Here is a 19,062-nt window from a genome sequence, read left to right on the forward strand (position 1 = left end):
CTTTAAATCTTTATGGTTCTGCAAGGAATGATTCACGCTTGTTTACGAGACAGCGCAAGTGTTTAGCAACACGACACGCGCGGCAAGTGACTTTCATCAATTATTGAGTAGATCCTTGAATATATTTTCTTTTCGAAATGTCTGATTGGAGATGCGGCTACCGTCTGAGAATCTCCAAGTGACCGCATGTCCTTTTTCCCCCCCCCCCCCAGGATACATCCAGTCTTTCTAGATCAGACAAACCGGTTGGATATTTTCTCAAAAAATGGTGCTATTCAATTAAAAATGCGCATATATTAAGGAAATAATTTGCGGACGTGAGAATTTCAAATGGATTACTCTCGGTGATACTAAGTAGCACCGCTATTTGAAATGCTAATATCACCGTTTGAAAAGTTGCCATAATGGATCAATAAATCATTTCATATCTCCATCCCAGATGGTTTGTTTGATCCACATTGTGGCTCTGTACTGGCAGCAATTCCAAAACTGAGATTGAGCAGAAATGCCACGTGAGAGCGGCGGGGCGTGGAGTTATCAGTATTCTCGCAATGTAAACAGTGCCTGAGGCGTGCTTTACCCTCGCCGCTCCGCAGCCTCTCTAATGACCCGAGTCTGCCGGCTGAGCGCTCGGCTGCGCTTTGGCGCTAACGCTCCCGTCACACAAAAAGGCAGCAAACGGCTCCCCCTTAAGACGCCTCCTCATCGTAATCTAACTGTTCCTGAGATGAAAGGAGGCGACAACGAATTTGGACTGCAGCGGTAGAGACATTGGATCTATTCGGATAAAGTATGTGAGAGCATCCAAAGCAGGGTTACTCCATTGCAATCTTAAAGGGCCCACAATTACTCGTCAGTGTCCATTTATTAAGGTCAGGCCACATGCTACGATATGAAAACAACCTCGTTGCCTTAATGCTAACAGATAATGGCATGATGAAATGAATAAATACAAACGCAGGAGCAACACATGTAGACAGTTAATAAGACACTGCTTACTTCCGTCAAACAGAGCAGCTTGGCCTAATCCTGACACAAACCAGAATCCTAAAAGCCAACATCAAGGCCAATCCCAATTCCTTCCTTAATCCTGTCCCAAAATCATACTCCTCACACCCAAACCTCTAACCTCATGCCTGATGGAGCCACTTCTGTCTTTTCGCTAACACCGTGAACTCAATTAGCATCTTGACATGGGTCTGGCGGTATTAAAGATATAAGCAGCAAAGAAAAAAATAAATAAAAATCAATCAGTTGAGTTTCACACTGCTGCCCTGCCTTTGACTTCTTCTTTTGCACTGTCACATTGGAAGCTTCCAAAGGGCATCTGTCACTTCAGTAAAGGTTGTTTTGTTTGGATGCCCACGTTCCCAAGCTCATCATTTTTCTTCAACAACGGCTGCTGCCGTGCATGAGCAGCGCCAGTGCCAAAAAATAAATAAAATACAGTGTGATGAGTTCACACATCGAGAAAGGAGGGACACGTCCTCTGTCACTACACGCCGCTGAATCTCTAGCACTGCAAATGAAGATCTCCCTGATCAAAAGAGTCCAAATGAGGCGATCCTATGAAGGAAAAAAAAACAAAAAAAACGCTTTTTGCTCTCGTTACTCCCTCTTGAAAGTGATTTGTGCTTGCGCGTTTTGATATTTGACAGGGGCCGTGCTCCTTTAAACCCAAGCCGGCGAAGGAATTTGCATTAATGGCAAACATTTGAATGTACTTAACATCCGTTTAGGATTTGGGGGTGTCATTTGATACAGACATGACTTGTGGAAAAATAATTTGGGTATTAGACGGTACGGTTTGGGCGATCTGGCTTTGGCTCGCTGTTGGGCTACTTTTGTAGGTTTTTCCCATTCTGAACAATCAAACCGTTTGACTCTGCGTTTATCACTTTGCGGAGGGTGAAGGTGTGTGTGTGTGTGTGTGTGTAGGGGCTAATCATCAAAAAGTGACGGTGACCCGCCGAGCGTGGCGAACCGGCACCGGCGTGAACACGAGTGACAGCTCTGAGGTCAAGAGTCGTTTCTCTCCGCCAGCTGATTAGCATCATCTTTCCAGCGAGAACCCGAGCAGCTGCCCGTGACTCACAAAGACGCGTTTAACAAGGTGGCACTGCTCTTCACGGCCCACCATTTGGCATCGGCGACCAATCGGCCCTTTTCAAACCGTCTCGCCGTCCTCACGATCCCCTCACGAGCCGTTCTTTCATGGACAGTTAACTTGGAGGCCTTAATTTGGAAAATACTTTAATGGAATATTAAATAATATGACCCGTACAGTATCAAATATTTCGTTCTCATATAAAATCATTATATACACGTATGCGAAAAAAAAAAAAAAAGGATTTCTTTTTGTACCTTTTACAGCTCGAGATGTTCCAACCCCCCATGGCTTCCCCTTCCCAGTTGAACTTGTTAAAGCAAGATGCAAAGGGACCATGAAAGCTCACCGCCACCGCTGCATGAAATAAATGAGGACAAACGGATTTCTTTGCGAGCTGCGGGAGGCGAGCGGACAGAGCGCTTTTTTTATTTATGAAAGGCGTCAGGAGCAGATACACATATGATTCCTTTAACGGGGCAGGGTGTCGACAATCCAGGGCCCAGGCTGAGATTTGATGGTATTGAGGGATAACGGACAAAAGCTGTGATGGTGACGCCGAACAGGATTACCATGTGTAGCTGGGGGAGCTGATTGTATTAAAATGAGCAGACGTGCGATTGGGTTGCGGTCGTGACGAGAAAGCGAAGCAAAAAACTTTCCGGAGGGGGTCGACCTCCTCGCCCGAAGCTAAATTAAACATAGGCATCGTGGCTTATTTCCTGCAGTTGTTGTTGAAGACATGTATTCCAACTAGAGGTTAGGACCGCCTTGTATTTACATTGCTGGGTATTAAATTGCATCGCATCACATTGCAATGCATTGCATCCCTTCTGCTCAATGATAAAAAGATAGAAAGAAATCATCCAGTTGTCTTACGGTATACCTTTAGCAAGCCAACAAAAAGGCAGAAAAAACATTTTAGATCGCAAAGTGTATGTGGCATGGTATTGTTTTGCAACATTGCATCACATCCTAATATATTATGCATGATATCATTTTGCCATGTATCGCATTGCATTGATAGGGATACCGTTGTGTTTTATGTCGACGGCTAAAATTACAGACGGAGAAACAAACAAGGCAAAAACTGTAAGCCATCGTATTATGTGATCATATTTTGAGGCATTTTATCGTACCGCAAAGTACGGTATGGAATCGTATGGCAGAATATGGCATCATATCACATGACTGCATCATATCACATTGCATTTGAAATTTGGATGATTCAGTTGCCTTTTGTGTTGTCATGTAGCTTTTGTTCTCGTATCGCTTTGTGTTGAATCACCCCGCCTGATATGATACGGTCCCAAATTCCTTGAGCGTATAACATGGCAGCCCGTCGCATTTTATGGCCTGGTACACGGCGTCACGTCGGATTATATCGTAGCGTCACGTTCCGTTGTATTCTGTCATATCACATCGTCTCGTGTCGCATCTCATCGTATTTTGTAACGAATCGTATAACCTCGTATCCCCCTTTTTGCCTTCCGTAGACATTGTATCATCAAACGGTTGTCATAAATGGCATCACACGAGATCATATTTGATGGTGGGTGGTAGATAAAAACCTTGCTCTGCTTAACACCTTCTTTTGTAAAGATTCTTGCCGCCGCCTACAGCACGGACGGACGTAAAGACACGCTTGTCCTCGGTGGAGGTCTTATATAATTTGGCCAACCTCTTCATGTCCGATGCTGGTCTGGCAATGCAAAGGCGACAAAGGCTCCATCTCGGTATGTCAACTGTGATATGTTTCACCTTGCTGGAGCCAATGAATGGAAAGGTGTTTCCACTTTGAATTGGCTCTTTGTACCAACTATCGATTTGTGCTGTACACTCCTGCGTGCGTGTGTTGCAAGCCAGCTGTCCGCCTACTAGTCCTCCTTGCCATTCTTCTACTGACTCGTTGCCAACTAAACACTATCGATATCATTTTTACTTGTGGAGTTGGAAAAAAAAAATGAAATGAGAGGTTCTTATTCATTCTGCCAATTACATGCACCAACATCAATCGTGTTGGAAATCTATCATCTATGACATTATTTGAATTTCGCAAAGACGAAGAAGCAAATAAATACGCAGAGCATCTTTTCTGAGCACTCTTCACGCCAGTTGCCATTTTCCGCCTACAGTTCCACTTTTGTTTCCTTTCTTTCCTTGACAATGGTGACGGTGGGTCAAGGATGATTTATTCTTCATAGTCCCGCGTCACACTCGCTTGAGCTCGGCACCCGCCGCTTTGATTCCCCCGAATGCTCAACTGTAAACATCCCTGAGAGTCGGGAACGTCACCAAAGTTTGGGGGTGGCTTTTAATTTCGAGTTGAAAACACCAGGAAAGAAGTCAAGGCTCCGTGTTGCTGTTTTTAGCTGGCGCGACATGAATATTCAAAGAGTTTTAGAATAAAACGCGCAGCTCGGGAAATAGCGAGGCTCATGGCGTATGCACGCCGATAATATGATTATTTACATTGTTGACTGCCAGAAGAGTTTACCCTCTCCCGTTTGTGTTTTGCAATGTTGACAGCACATTCGGAGGTCAGTCCACTTGCACGAGGCTCACATTTAATATCACGTTAACGCAAAAGCCTGGAGTATCATAAAAGACCGATTTCATTGCACTAACATGTCATAAATGTAATTGTCGGCCCTTAAAGGCCGCCGCAGTCGCTAAAGTGCCACTTCACGTTCCGCGGGGGCCATTTTATATCCAGAGAGGCCTCAAGCGAAACTGTTCAATCTCTAAAGAGTTTACAACGATGTCAGATAGATGCACTTTTGTAGCGTACGCTTGACCGCGAGCTCCCAAATTTGTCTTCAAATGTTTGACTCATTGCGGTGAATTTAATTATGCAAAAAAAAAAAAAAAAGCAGAATTTATATATCTGCAGTCTTAGAACATTCAACTGCAAGTTGCAGCTACTCTTGTATTTCTTTTTCTGACTCAAATTAAAACAATGCTAATGATGCTCCACTGAATGAATATCTGATCTTGCTTGGCTTTAAATGCCTTTATGTTTTTTTTCTAAAATGGTTCCCCACAAATATTATTTTACAATTCCATTTTCTTTGTCGACAGCGCCATTTAATGAGAGGCACTTTACACTCGATTCAAACACAGTACGGTGTTTCACGACAAGCCTCCGGATGGAAATTAATCTCTCAAATAAAATTGGTCTCAGCACTCAATATGCCACCCAGTGGGATGCGACTTCATTTTTATTCATTGACCCTCCTTGAATTAAAGCAAATTTTCCCTCAGCGCGTCGCTATCACGAAGGCTCCAGCAAATTCCCTCCCCATCTTCCATTTTGATTCAAGGATTAGTCAGGATCCCAGGTGGAAGCGCACCATTGGCGTTGGTGGTCTTTCTTGGGTCACATTAATAAACTGAAAGGATTGTCGTTTTTTTTTTTTTTAATAGGCCTGATTATCAGTCTTACCTGTTACTAATCAGCTTTTTGTGAATAAATGACCTTGTTTTGTTACCAAAAGCTTGAGTCCAACTTTATTTTTACTGGTTTTATTTTTAGAGTTTTTTTTTTTTTTGGGCTCCCTTTTACTGTATTGACCATTGATTGTGTACAGAGGACTTTATTTTGGCTCTCGTGCCACCGTTTTGGTGGATTTAATTCCATCTGTTTGTGCTGTTTTGGTAGTTTTCCATTTTGCCATCTTTGTTGTTATTCCCTTGGCTTGATAGAACTCTCAATCAGAGCTGGTTTTGAACAGCTTTTTGTAAACAGATAGAGGACTTTATTTGTCTCTTCTGTGACTGGTGTCTGCATGTGAGTCCATCTGTTTGTGCTGTTTGGCAAAAAAGGGGAGCACTGATTAGACCGCTACGTTAGCTTTACCAGCCAGCGACCAACAAAGTGCTGCATTGTGTGTGTTGTTTGATGTCAAATTGGGATGGGTCACAAAAATTAGTGTGGTTGACATAAATGTGAAAATAAAGCACGCATGACTACACACTCTCAATGTTCAACAACAACACGACAAGACAGATTTTCCTTTTCCCCTTTGGTGAAAGTGTATTCTGTGAGAGTGTAAACAGTTTTTTTTTTTTTTTTTTTTGAAAGAGAACTGTTGTGTGCGCACATAAGCAAACAAACGATACAAGCAAAGTCGTTACGCAGTCCACGTCTGCCTGCCGCAATAGAAAACAAGCAACACATCTTGGCAAATTCATGAAAATATCTGTTTTTGTACAAAAATTAAATACACTTATTTTATGATACAACTTCTTTACCCAGCCCCGACACAAATACAAAGCGAAATTGAACACATTATAGATTTTGTCGATGGCCTCCATAGTAGTACGTGTGCAGCGTTTGGCAAAACAAGTCGGGGAGGGGGGGGAATAAATCACCAGTCACCAGAAGCACAGGAAGTAAAGGAGGAAAGGCAAAGGAGTGAAGAGACAAGAAAGGTACGGAAGCAAGTGAGGCAATACGTTTGAAGATGTCCCATCCACATATTCACTTTCCATATATTACGCTCAACCCTCAAGATTTTCCCGTCAAGTGTAAATCACAACTCTTGACATTACAGACGTTTAATAGCTTCTTCTGATTTACACCCGTCGTATAATTAATGCCGTGTGTGTAGGGGTGCCATGAATCGAAAACATACGGGAACGTGATCTTGTTTTGCTAGAGAATAGAGCGAAAATGCGAGTAGATGATGCAAGATGGATTTGGGAATCAGAAAGATGGATTTTTGAGCCAAGATGGTTGGGTGCAGAATTCCGTATCGATGCTTAGTTGAGTGTTTTGCTTTCGAAAACCAATATCACCATACGTCTCTGTAAGATGTTTTTCAGAAGCCATCTATCAATCCATAACCGGTGTGAAGTTTAACTTGATATTTGCTGCTTGATATTATATGCACTGACGTCACCTCAAATATAATTATGTAAATGCCAAGTTCTATTTGAAAGGCACAGGCGATGAAATGTTTGCTCTACTGGTACACCTGTGATGTGAATGTGGCATGAGACAGAAAGCAAAAACCAGAGCGACATGATTGCATCATCAATGCGGAGCCCAATATGTCACCCTTCTGGCCTGCGTGTGTGTAAAGGGCCGGTTGAGCTGCAAACTTGCCGGCGTCTGATGTAATGTCAAAGGCGGAATGACGCCAGTGTGTAAAACCATCGCAGGAAGCCACGGCCAAAACGTTAAGTTTAACACATGACTGCCCACGGCCCCTTTAAGTCCAAAGCAATTATGGCCGTCCCAGACACCGGCGCTGACATTGAATTAGCGTATCTGAATGCAAAGAGCATCAATGTCGACATGAACGCTCCCTTCCGGACACGGCGACGTCTCGCTCGGCTAAGCTCTACTTTTCTACCAATTTGCTGGGAAAACAGTACGAACGGGCCTTCTATTTACAAAACCAGCGGCTGGCGGTTTGATAATTATTGGAAATTCATATTTGGGCCGGATATTAAACCTCTGTAACGTCAAGATTTGCAGCTAACTGTGCGCTCGGGGAAAAACAAAAGAGGGTTGGCACCTTTTTATTCTTTATGATCATTCTAAGAAAATGTGTAGCTTTATACAGTTTGCAGGTAGTACTGACTTCTCTCATTAAAAGAATCCACCAATCACGTCATTTTTTTTCCTGTGTGAGATTACAAGACAGCAGTGATGTTTCATCAGTCCATCTAGCGTACTATTCCACCCACGGCGTCCTGAGACGTACCAAAAGGTCGCTAGGTTGCTGAGGTCCATATTGTCCAGAGGTCCGCTTCATTGCGTGCATGTCCTTTTTAGGGCTTTTGGTTACTCAGCAAAGAGAAACAATCAGTAAGAGCGAGGCGACGACGAGACGGCGAGCGGCGAGGTGGCGGCGGGTGGCCCGTCCTGACAGTTGGCCGTCGCACTCGCCGGGGCCTTGGCAACGGGCTCTCTCGCACAGGACACCGGTGAAGCCCGGGGAGCAGTGGCAGCGCTGGTGGTGGTGGCACGTGCCACCGTTCTGGCAACGTAGCATAGCGTTGTCACACACCCGGGCTGAGGACACACACACACAAAAAAAAAATAGGGCACGTCACTCGAGAATGTGTCGACAGGAGCATCCACGGGGGCATGAGCTGCCTCTTCTCGTCTTGTCCTGCGTCACCCGTACTCTTGAGGGAGGTCGGGACAAGGACTTTCACGAGACATTTTTAGAGTGGCAACAAAAAAAAAGAGCAGCAAAGCACGGCAGCCATGAGGTGAAATTAATGAATCAAACAGCGTGTATTGTAAGTCAGCCTGCTGGGAGGTGAAGAAGGCATTCAACAAGCTCTCAAAACTGCTTTTGAATCAGAGGTGGGAAAAATACTCACACTGAACTTATTTAAAAAAAAAAATAAAGTTAAATTCTGTCACTTATGTACAGTCGCTATAATACCTTATTAAAAATGTGAGAGTTTATCAATTTGACATACCTGCTCATACTGAGAATGAAAAAATAATGTATTGTAATGTAAGTTGTATTTGTGTTTCACTAATTTAGTCAGTAGAATAAAAGGTCCCTCACTGGCCAGGTATGGCTACTACATTTAGGGGCGTGCTCTCATTGATGGGGTCAAGGGTCAAAGCAAGATGGCCGCCCTAATACACGTGTGGACATTGATATCTAGCAGGCTTCTCGGTTGGATAAGACTTGCAAATGCATTAAATGGCAGTCGACGTGACTTCAAGCTTGAAAGATCAGAATCCAATCTATCCAGCATCCACAACTTAACTCTGGAACTCCTCGCATGAACAAACAAATGGTGAGTGAATGCATTGAAGCCCTGCTGAAACCTATGCATGCCTAAAACATTGAAATTTGGGGAAATGGTACAAATATTGTATGTTCAGAGATAAACAAAAAATGAATTGAGTGTTTTCTCACTGACTGATGAGGTGTACATAAGCACCATTCTGCACCAAAACAACTCTCAAGTCCATTATCCCTGAGCAGCCTCGCTGTTGGCAGACGCGCAAATCCTGTAATATTTACCCAGATATTTCCATGTAATTGGATTGCACCCACGGTATAATCATCTTTTTTTTTTCCGACGCTAAAGTGGCCCATTCCTCAGCCTATTGTAAACTAAGCAAACAAAACGTCGCTCCTGACAAAAGTCATTTCAAAAGGTCGTTAAGATAAGCATTTTTTTCATATTGTATGTAATATTTTTTCAAGGAGGGAAACTGTATTGGCAATAAATTGTGAATTAATCGGAACAGGGAAATGACTCAAAGCCAGGTTTTTTGGTGGAAAGAAAATTTGAAGAGATTTTAGTTTCTTCCTCTTAACATCATCTTTGTTGATTGGCATATTGCAATTCCTAAAGCGTAATTAACCGTTTAGCTCTCCAAAATCTACCATGCCTAACTGAAGCTAACCAGATCTATTGATAGCTAAAGATTGATGACAGACACTGAGTCTTAAAATCTATTTGTTTTGATTTCTTCAATGAAAGTCCGACAAGATCAAGCTTTGGGCATACTGTATTACCAGGCCCATCTTAAATGCACCGGTAATTCCTCTTAAAGGCATATCAATGCTAACATGATCATTTTCACTCTGATTCCCATCAGGGTGCCCTTGGAGAGACTTTAGATCATGCTCAGACTATATATAAACCACTGAGTGTATTTGTAGAGAGGAAGCAGCATCCTCCCTATACCAATTCTTTTCATGATGTCATGATTTGATCTGATGTAAGAATAGAGTCATGAACTTGTAACTTGTCAAAGTCCTGTCAGAGGTCCCGTGGTTACAACCCAAGAGCTAATCTTTCCTCTTACTATTTGATTTGTCATGCTCAGGCTTTGACAGCTATAATAGTCATGGTTTAGTTCATAAACACCTGTTCTTTACACCGACATCCGCGGATTATTATTTTTTTTTTTGCAGCCGGAAATAACCACACTTATTATTGCAATTGCTGTCGGCACACAAGAACACATCCTTAATGTGTTGCCGTGCAATATGGTCCCATTGTCTGATGGTATGTGCTGCAAGAATAATTTGTCCTCTCCTCATCCTGTCTGGGCGACATACGTCCACCACGTGCCGCGAGACGTGTGACAGTTCTAGCGGTAAAATTATTTCGACAGCTCTGTCCTCCAGGTCAACGTGGCCACGCTAACACAACAATGGTAGAAAGGACAACAAAGCCAAAGTGTTTTTGTGGAATGTGAATTCAATTTCCAAACGTCCCCCTGTCGGTACGCTGCAGATACCCCAGTAAATAATGGGAGACAGTTTTCAGATACAGCATCTTCTAATTATATACCGTTTGCCTCTATTACGTCCGATCGATAACTTTCGCCATGATGTCAGGGTAAGCCGAAACGCCGCGCTGGGCCGTGCCTCTCCTGTTATCATATTAACATGAAAGCTCCGACATTAATCACGACCGCCGTTCGACAACATTCAAAAGTTACTTTGTTGGTTATCTAGTATGAACCGTATATCTTCTTCCTAATCCACAAATCGGTGTGCCGGCCGAGGTTTGCTTTACATCGAGCTCATGTAGAGCAGGTATGACTCGGCACACGATGTACAGGATATGCCGACTCGAGGATTAAGGCTCCATCTATCCAGACCCGTCTACATAATAAAGTCACGCCCAGGGGGTCTCGGGGATCTCTTGCCTGCGTGATGAAAGCAGACCCACGCCGTAAGGGATCTTGCACAGGTGCCGGAATGTCAGTCATGAAAACCTACTTTAATACCCTCGGCAATAATTGAGACCCAATTTTGAAATACGGAAGGAAGTCCTGGTCGGACAATTGAACTGGTATTTTTCCAGGCCTCAGAGACCAAGCAGGGGGGTGGGGAGGGTTTGGTTTATTTGATTTCTCTTGACATCAGCATGCCGAAGTCACAAAGCCTCTAAGCCTACCTTGGTTACGATTTGCGACGCCGAGAGATGACGCGTTTGCTCGATCTGCGTAAAGACGAGGAAATGTTACACATCGCTCTGGGTTGTCAAAAGAGTCATGCCGGTTGAAGCACAGGGATAGCATGCACGTTCCCGAGAACATTTGCATAGCGCATTGGGACTGATGTGATTTAGTGACGTCCGCATGCAGTGTAGATGGATGACAAAGTTGGAGACATGTGGCGGCTGCTCTGTCACCCGTTACTAAAGAGTCACCTTCAGGCATCAGCATGCAGGGTGGGGAAGACATGGTAGGAGCCACAGCCTCTCAAAAAAAAAAAAGGACTTTTCTTCTCTGGCTGCGGGCAAATATTAGTTTCTGCTCCTGAGTGGGAGGTGGAAATGACTCTTTGCACTACCTGCTGATAGACCAAGCCAAACATGCGGGATGCTAGTATTGTATTTTTTAGTCCTTTTAAACTAACCCTGTAGACCTCCCTGCCATGATTTGCTGTTTTTGTGTTTTGTTCATCTATACACAGGCGGTCCCCATAATGCCAATATAAAATGAATTTGTCAGAAATCGTCAATCAATATGATATGATAGCTAATAGAGAAATCGCGATCACAGTAAATATATAAAAAAAAAACAATTCTGGCCAATAAATACACTCAAATATAAGTATTGTATATTCTATCTGTAAACCAAGGACGCAGTGGAACCTTAAAATTCAAACACTATTGATATTTTTTTTTGCTTTGAGTTGAGAGCAACTATTTGAGATATGAGCCTTGTGGCATTTGACTCAAGCAGCAGAGAACAATTCCAGAAAAATTGGCTTCAAGTCCGTCCCTTCACTACAGTTGCTTTTTTATGACTACGGAGAAGCAGATTCATTCCATTTCTATTATTTAATACGGAAAGAATAGTAGTTCGACCAGCATCCAGGAATGGTCGACTGTATTCCAAAATGCTAATCAAGAAATGACCACGTCAACATGATGCTAAAATCGCCAACTGTCCTCTTGTAATCGTCTCATCAAGCAGAGAATTCAAATGTAATTCCGGCAAAGTGGCATGACTGGATGAACTTTTTGCAACATAGCAAAAATAACAAGCAGACGACAGGAAGGAAGCGCATCTAGCATGCCGACGTTACCGACATCACAAATATGGAGGAAGACAGTCCCAATCATGCGTATTGATAAGGAAATGGTCTACTCACGAGCTGGTCCGTGACTGCTTGGAATACCTGAGGAGAGAATGCAAGAGGAGCGTTTTAGTATAAAACACACAATCAATTTAGTGAAAAGTCGTTTCAGTAAGTTCTTTAAAGAAGCGGCAAAGAAATGGAGAGAAAATACAAGCCTTAATTTCACCAAGCAGGCCATATTTGTGAAGATGCTTTGACCTGTTACCACCTAAGCAGCAATCATTTAAAAAGCCACTTTTCCATAAAAGTGGTCGGTCACGCATGTTCCAAGATCGCATAACCCGCGTGGCGTTCCCACTTACAAAACGAACGACCGCCGTGATTAAAGAGGAAGACCCTAATGACAGATGAGAGCTATTAAAGCCTAATTACATTCTGCACGCTCAGCGTATTTGTCTTCATACCAGGCCACTATATGTTTAATATTCCTGTCAGAAACACTAATAGATGAAGGCACGGGGAATAAAAATAATCCAAGATAAAAATAAGTTCATTTGGCACCTCAGGGGGGAGCAATATTGTTTCGTCACTTCCATGTGCGACATTATTGCATTTTATGCGGCTGCCAAATAAGCGCTAATATTGCTTTTGAAGCGGCTAGACCCGAGTTTCATCAGTTCACTGCAGATGGGGCCATGCATGGGGATTTTTTTTTTTTTTTTAATAACAGCCTGTCAATCCACTGCTCAGCGGGTGCAAGGTGAAACCGGCAATATCTTCTCGGATTGATGGTGCGTGGTCCCATGTCCGACAACAAAGAGACGTGATATTACCGAGAGCAAACCGTTTCCTGATACCAAATCGCAGATCGATTGGAAATGCGATCTGACCGAGCGAGGGTGATCAAACAGAGTGTCTGGCCTCGCAACGTGTGTCATGATGGCGAGGCTGAGTCAGTGTGAACACATGAGCAGAGGCTCGGATCCGGCCGCCATCTGGCTTCGCCTTCCCGTCCACATCCCCGAGTGACTGTATTAGATTTATAAGAGGCGGTGAGCCCCCCCCCCCCCCCCCCGCCGAAGGCATGGGATTTGATGAATGTGACTCAACTCCCATCCAAGATCCTAATGTGGATCATGCAAAAGAGCACCTTCTGCCTGCAAACGGGGAGAAAGATAGGCAGCATTTTAAATCAGCGTTCAATTGCTCGTGAGCGAATGAAAGGATGACTATGAATTAATTCAACAGGGAGAAGAATAGCAGGTATGGGAATTATGTTGCAGCAAAACCAAAATGCCTGAAGCGGAGTTTTGGCTTTCGGATACATTTCCTCGTATGAAAAATTAACATTGAGCGACAAGCAGTTCGTATTTCGTTGTGTGCCACAAACAATCCAAGATCCATCAGAAATGTTCTGAGCAACTTTTGGTCTTGCGCCCAGCCATGAGTTGATTCCCACAGTACATGCTGATTGGCGTCATAATGACCCACTAGGGGGTAAGTCAGGAGGGGGTTACTTGGAAATGACTAGATGGCCCACATTGGTTGTGACTCAGCACAACAACAACAAGAAGAATGACTAAAGCAGAATTCGAAAGCCAGATCAGATGGTTCGGCTTTCCGCAAGGATCGCCATGGTGACACCGGGAACAGCTGCTAGCTGTAAGCAGATGGTCTCCATGGTGAACGACAGTGATGCACTCACATATATTTGCGGTTCCTTTGGGTATGGGAAGGTAGGAACCCACGCTCCAGGCTCGGCCGTGGTAGTGCCTCTTGCAGCGGCTGCAGTCGGGCCCCGTGGTGTTGTGTTCGCACTCGCAGCCCAGCTTCCCCTTGTCAAACACGCAGCTGTTGGCGTGTAGGTTGCACTTGCACCTGAAAAACACAGCACACGAGATGGTCGCCCGAGGAATCCATGGCAAAAAAGTTGCTTTGTTTTGACATTGGTAAATTGAAATCCCGCTTGAGTTGTTTGACTCGTATCAAAGCTTGATTATTCTTCGCTTTGGAGAGCGAGAGAGAGAGAGAGAGGGAGAGAGAGTCGGAATAAAAAGACAAGGCCTCATTTGTCAGTGCCTCTGCGAAGGAAGAGAACAGGGACAGCTAAATGAAAGGCACTCGTTGCTAAGGGAGCATGAAACAGGGATCTGATTGAGCGGCGATAGCTTCAAGATAAGCTCGACTTATCCTATTTTGACCAAGACCTTAAGAGGTTACATCTGCCGTAAGGGGAAAATGGTCTAAGGGCCAGTGACCGACCAGTCGATTTGACACCCTACCCTTCCCCAGAGCATCGAGCGGCTGTTTTGTTTTTTTGAACACCAAACACTTCCATCATCGGAGAGACGAGAGCTGATCCGGGCAATGCGAAGCCGGCGAACACGAGATGGAAAAATGACAGCGGCGGTCTCAAATACATCCATTCTAATTGACTTCTTGGCCTTGCGGTGACATCTCACGTTAATGATAGATCACTGAAGGGAGAAGGGGAAAGTATAGCCTGCAGCTTGAGAAGGAAATTGACGCTAAATGACCGTCAACAAGAAAACGGCACACTACAGCCACCGACAGGTTGATAACACACCAAATTTGCTCACCGATCTGTCGAAATGAAATACTGAATAGCTTCCATGTATTGATGGATTGCCAATACCTGTGTATTATGCATGAATAGCAACATTAAACCCAGATTAATTCTAAGTAATTCATTCACTGCCAGCCCAGTACAAAGTGACATCTATTCTCGTCCACGGTAGTGATTGAGTTAATACAGGACTAAATCGTTTCATTTCATGCCATAGAACACAGATTTTTTTTATTGACGACCAGAAGATATTTGCAGTCAGTATCCTAACCCTTCTCATATTTCCCCAAAGTCCAGAACTTTTTAATCAATGAAATCCCCCACAAACCCAGCACTACTACCTTGCTTTATGAAATTAATGACGGGGTGTCGCCCTTCTGCCACGCAGACAGCAGTTGCTCCCTAAAGTCAAGAGCGATTAGATTTGACCTTCCATTTAATTAAAAACCAGCAAAATCTGGATCATCTGGCCCCAACTGGCCTGTAAGAGAATGTGGAGTCCAGTGGGTGGGGATTGCAGCGACTGCATGCTTTTGCCGCTGGCACTGTCATTAAAAAAAAAAAAAAAACATTACACAGGGGAAAATGTAGCCTTTTGATGATGACATTGATATAATTAATTTAACCCCTAATGCTAACACAAAAATGTGCATGTGGTTGGGGGGGATATAGTTTTATATTCATTGAATAACTTGTGTATACCTCTGAGGGAAAAATATATATTTACGTATATATATATATAAAAAATAATAATAATAATTATATATATATATATATTATATATATAATATTTTTTTTTCCCTCAGAGGTATACACGAGTTATTCAAATTCAATTTCGACAAATATGAATGGTTTTCGATGACTGATGTACAAAGCGTTTGCTTGTTATTTTATGCTCCCAAATGTTCCCCCGAAGCCATGGACTAACTCCGCCACCTCCTCCGGTGGGAACTGCGAGCTCATTAAAGTGCCGCTTTGCACACACTTCAGCTACAACCAGACACTTAAAAGAAATCTAAATTTGTAAGCTCCGCCGCAACCGCCTTCGCGACAAGCATAGCGCCTCGCTGCAAAAACACACACGGGGAGGATCTAAACCCTCTGGATGCCGGAGACAGCGCTTCAGTGGTCGTGGCGAGATTTGCCAGCAAAACAGCATCATGTTCATCTTGTGTTTCATCTCCTGATGTGTGAATATTCTTCTAAACCTCGCTTGGAAACATTCTCTGTTTTTATACAATATTGAGGGGGTCAACCACTGATGGTCATGATGACCATGTAGGTTTACTGTCAACCTTCAGCTATTATGAAAAAAAATATTGATAAGATGGAGATGCAACCTAAGAAAATAGCTGAATTGATCTATTTGGTCTAAAATCAAGAAAAACTTGATTTTAGAAGTTCAAAAGATGTTCAAAAGATCTTGTCCTCGAAATGTCAAACCAGGAGCCTTCACTGCTATTTTGGATGTGGTACTTATCTAATATTATCTGCAAATCAAGCTAACTGATTGCCTCCATCCTGTCAGGACCTGTATGATCAATATTCAGATTTTTTTTCAAATTATTTGTACTCTTCCATGTAGAAAATGAATAAATAAATAAATGATTGTCCTCTGCAATGTTCGTACTGTGCTATTCACGGGCCGTTCTCGAGTTACTTGCTCGGAATTCAATCGCATTTGTGCCGAGCAACAGCTCACAAAGCAAAGCGTTTATTTATCTTCCTCCTCATGACAGAAATGTTTGCTACTTGTTGAAATCGGCGCACACTAGCCTGCCAATCCCAAATGCGCACACACACACACACACACACACACACACACACACACACACACACACACACACACACACACACACACACACACACACACACACACACACACACACACACACACACACACACACACACACACACACACAATCCTCTCAGTACGTGCCCAGTGAACCATGGCGGCTGCTGCAGGCGTGATTGACAGAATTCGCAAGTCAGGTTCAAGTGCGGGTCCGCACAACCAGGCAGCGTTACTCGGGTTGGGAGGTGGGAAGCCCCCCCTTGCCCCCCCCCACCCTTCTCCTCCGACTACAGATGCCTGTCACATGCTGCCATGTTTACTGCCAGTCATTCGGCGGTCTCCAGCGTTTAATTAGCGCTCGTTAAAGGCCGGGCTGCCTTTGTAAATAATAGACGTGGAAATTGTATATCACACAAACTGATCTCTGGAGGCCCCAGTCTACATTTCTAACACGAGGTGTACGATCACGTCGTACAAGTAGGGTGGCAAACACGGCCGGGGGCTTCTCGAATTCTCACGTCACGCTTTCCGCAAGTAATGGTGCCGCGAGGTATTTGTTAATCTTGTTAAAGAGACGGTCGTCTCTCAATCTGTGCCAGGTGAGTGCACAAGCGTGTATCGTAGATTCACGTTCATTGGTTTTGCTGACTCGTTTTGTTCTTTCACCTTATCAACATTTTTGATGCAGATTTTCTGAAGCGTGTTATTACTTGTCTTTGAAACAAATCGCAACAACGGGCAAAGAAATTCAAGCACCGGACAAGGAAATTCAAATTTGTGCGCAACCCCAAATTGGGAGTGAGTCGAATTAACTCGCGATCCGTCTGACACACACAGTCATCTCGAGATATATTACATGGGACGTGGAAGAATGACAAAAATCGGGCACGGCGCAGCGCGACGGAAACAAGCCTAATCGGACGGCTCAATTTCACGGTGATGCATGGCGGCATAATGAGGTGACTTTGCCGTCCTTCCTTTTCCCTGACACAATCTCATCGTCGTTTGCAAATGTAGAGGGTGAAGCGAGATTGTCGAAACCGTTATTTTGGTTCCGCTCTGTCGTGTTGATTTTGATGGATATTTCTCACGATTGCAATTCCGTACACAATTCAACCAACTTAAGTTAGGTCGTTGAAGCGCGATCAGATCACAAACCTCTGCGGGCAACGACTGACCTACCGTGTCATGTTGCAGTGACCGGGTCAACTCTGAGCATGTATGAGCTCATTAAAGTTAACGCCGTTGATATTCTAACTCTCCAAAACAGACACGTTTTTATACGTTTGACCTCAATCCCACCACTACTTTTTCATTTTTTAAATGAAATCAGTGTATAAATTAAACACCTTTTGCATATTTATAATCGAGAAACCTTAAGAGGTCAAAATCAATATATTTAAGTCGCCATTTTGTACGAGAGATAGGAATTCAAGCAAGCTGAAATGAACAGGCCTAGACCCTAGTTTCGAATGGTGTTTGGATTTGCTGTAATTTTATGGGATCTCATGTTTACATATAGACATCATTGGTGCTTGGTCAAATCTGATGCGATTTTCCATCGTCTCTACCCATAAGCCCTCCAGAAGCCTTTTTATAAGTCACATTTCACCATTTGAATGCGCTACACCTCCTCAAAAGTTGTCAGTTATTCCAGTTTGTCCCACTAACGCACGGACATTTTTGGAAACTTTCAGCAAGGCCAAAGTTTCTCCTTGATTCTTCTTCCCCACCTCTTTCCTGTATCTGTCAGATCTATCACTTCTCAGAACATGTGAGGCTTGTCATGTCTGGGAAGGTTTCTTCCAGAGGCTTTCACTATGCATTTATACAGCATGGAGACGCATTACGGCTTCTGACCATGGCCGGCTTGAGAGAGAATAAGTGAGGATGGGAGCCACGGGAGGCTGCTTTGCTCAGTAAGGGCGGCTGCTAGTCCTGCCTTACATACATCAATCACGCCGTAGAAGAAAGACAAGGGCTTTCCCTTCATATGAAATTTACTTTCTGACAGAACTGCTAGCAAAGGTTTAAAGTGAATCGATAGTGCCTCTGCTGGTCACCGCTGAGTAGTACACTTGATTTTTTTAACTCCATTTCTTATTGACGTTGGATAGAGATGTGGGAGATACTATACTTTCTATCCAAGAGGCATCTTGGCAGACTTCAATCATTTTACACTTAGAATGTAAAATGACAAAGCCCAGGAGAGTAAAGATGGCAAATTTAAATATCCATTTGAGTTGAAATGACTCCTCTAATGTGACCGATCCTCGGAGAGACGTCGTCAGCAGAAACACGTAGATGTTGGAAATTTGCACGTTGGGGCTTTCTGATGTGGCCTTGTCCTGTTCAATAATGAGTGGCCTTATGGTTTAATGATTGAACACGTCAGAACTTCAACTCACTCGCACTCTCTTTTGCTTGCCATCCAAACGCAAGTGTGTCATCATTTGCTCGCCGTACGGGAGTAATTCAATTTCACTTCAGCCTTTGGTGGAGCCGCAGAGACCTGCACGCAGTCGTCATTTTCAATCAC

The 19,062-nt window shown here is 43.6% G+C and overlaps 1 protein-coding gene and 1 long non-coding RNA gene across 2 annotated transcripts in view; one reads left to right on the forward strand and one right to left on the reverse strand.

Moving 5' to 3' along the window:
* Nucleotides 1-4,531: 4,531 nt before the first annotated feature.
* The window catches only part of LOC147045892 (netrin-G1-like), a 28,305-nt gene continuing 13,774 nt past the window's right edge, over nucleotides 4,532-19,062 (reverse strand). Inside the window, exons 3-6 of the mRNA XM_085930926.1 lie at nucleotides 13,847-14,019; nucleotides 12,214-12,240; nucleotides 11,009-11,053; nucleotides 4,532-8,132 (exon numbers count right to left, since the gene is read on the reverse strand). Coding sequence (XP_085787052.1) covers nucleotides 7,906-8,132; nucleotides 11,009-11,053; nucleotides 12,214-12,240; nucleotides 13,847-14,019 — 472 coding nt within the window. The 3' untranslated portion in view covers nucleotides 4,532-7,905. The remainder of the gene's footprint in view (nucleotides 8,133-11,008; nucleotides 11,054-12,213; nucleotides 12,241-13,846; nucleotides 14,020-19,062) is intronic.
* Nucleotides 8,698-19,062, forward strand: part of LOC147045893 (uncharacterized) — a 37,504-nt gene continuing 27,139 nt past the window's right edge. Inside the window, exon 1 of the long non-coding RNA XR_015068255.1 lies at nucleotides 8,698-8,881. This is a non-coding gene — a long non-coding RNA (uncharacterized LOC147045893). The remainder of the gene's footprint in view (nucleotides 8,882-19,062) is intronic.

The sequence above is a fragment of the Syngnathus leptorhynchus genome, chromosome 14, assembly GCF_054491065.1.
Source record: "Syngnathus leptorhynchus isolate UIUO chromosome 14, UIUO_Slep, whole genome shotgun sequence".
Lineage (NCBI taxonomy): Eukaryota > Metazoa > Chordata > Actinopteri > Syngnathiformes > Syngnathidae > Syngnathus > Syngnathus leptorhynchus.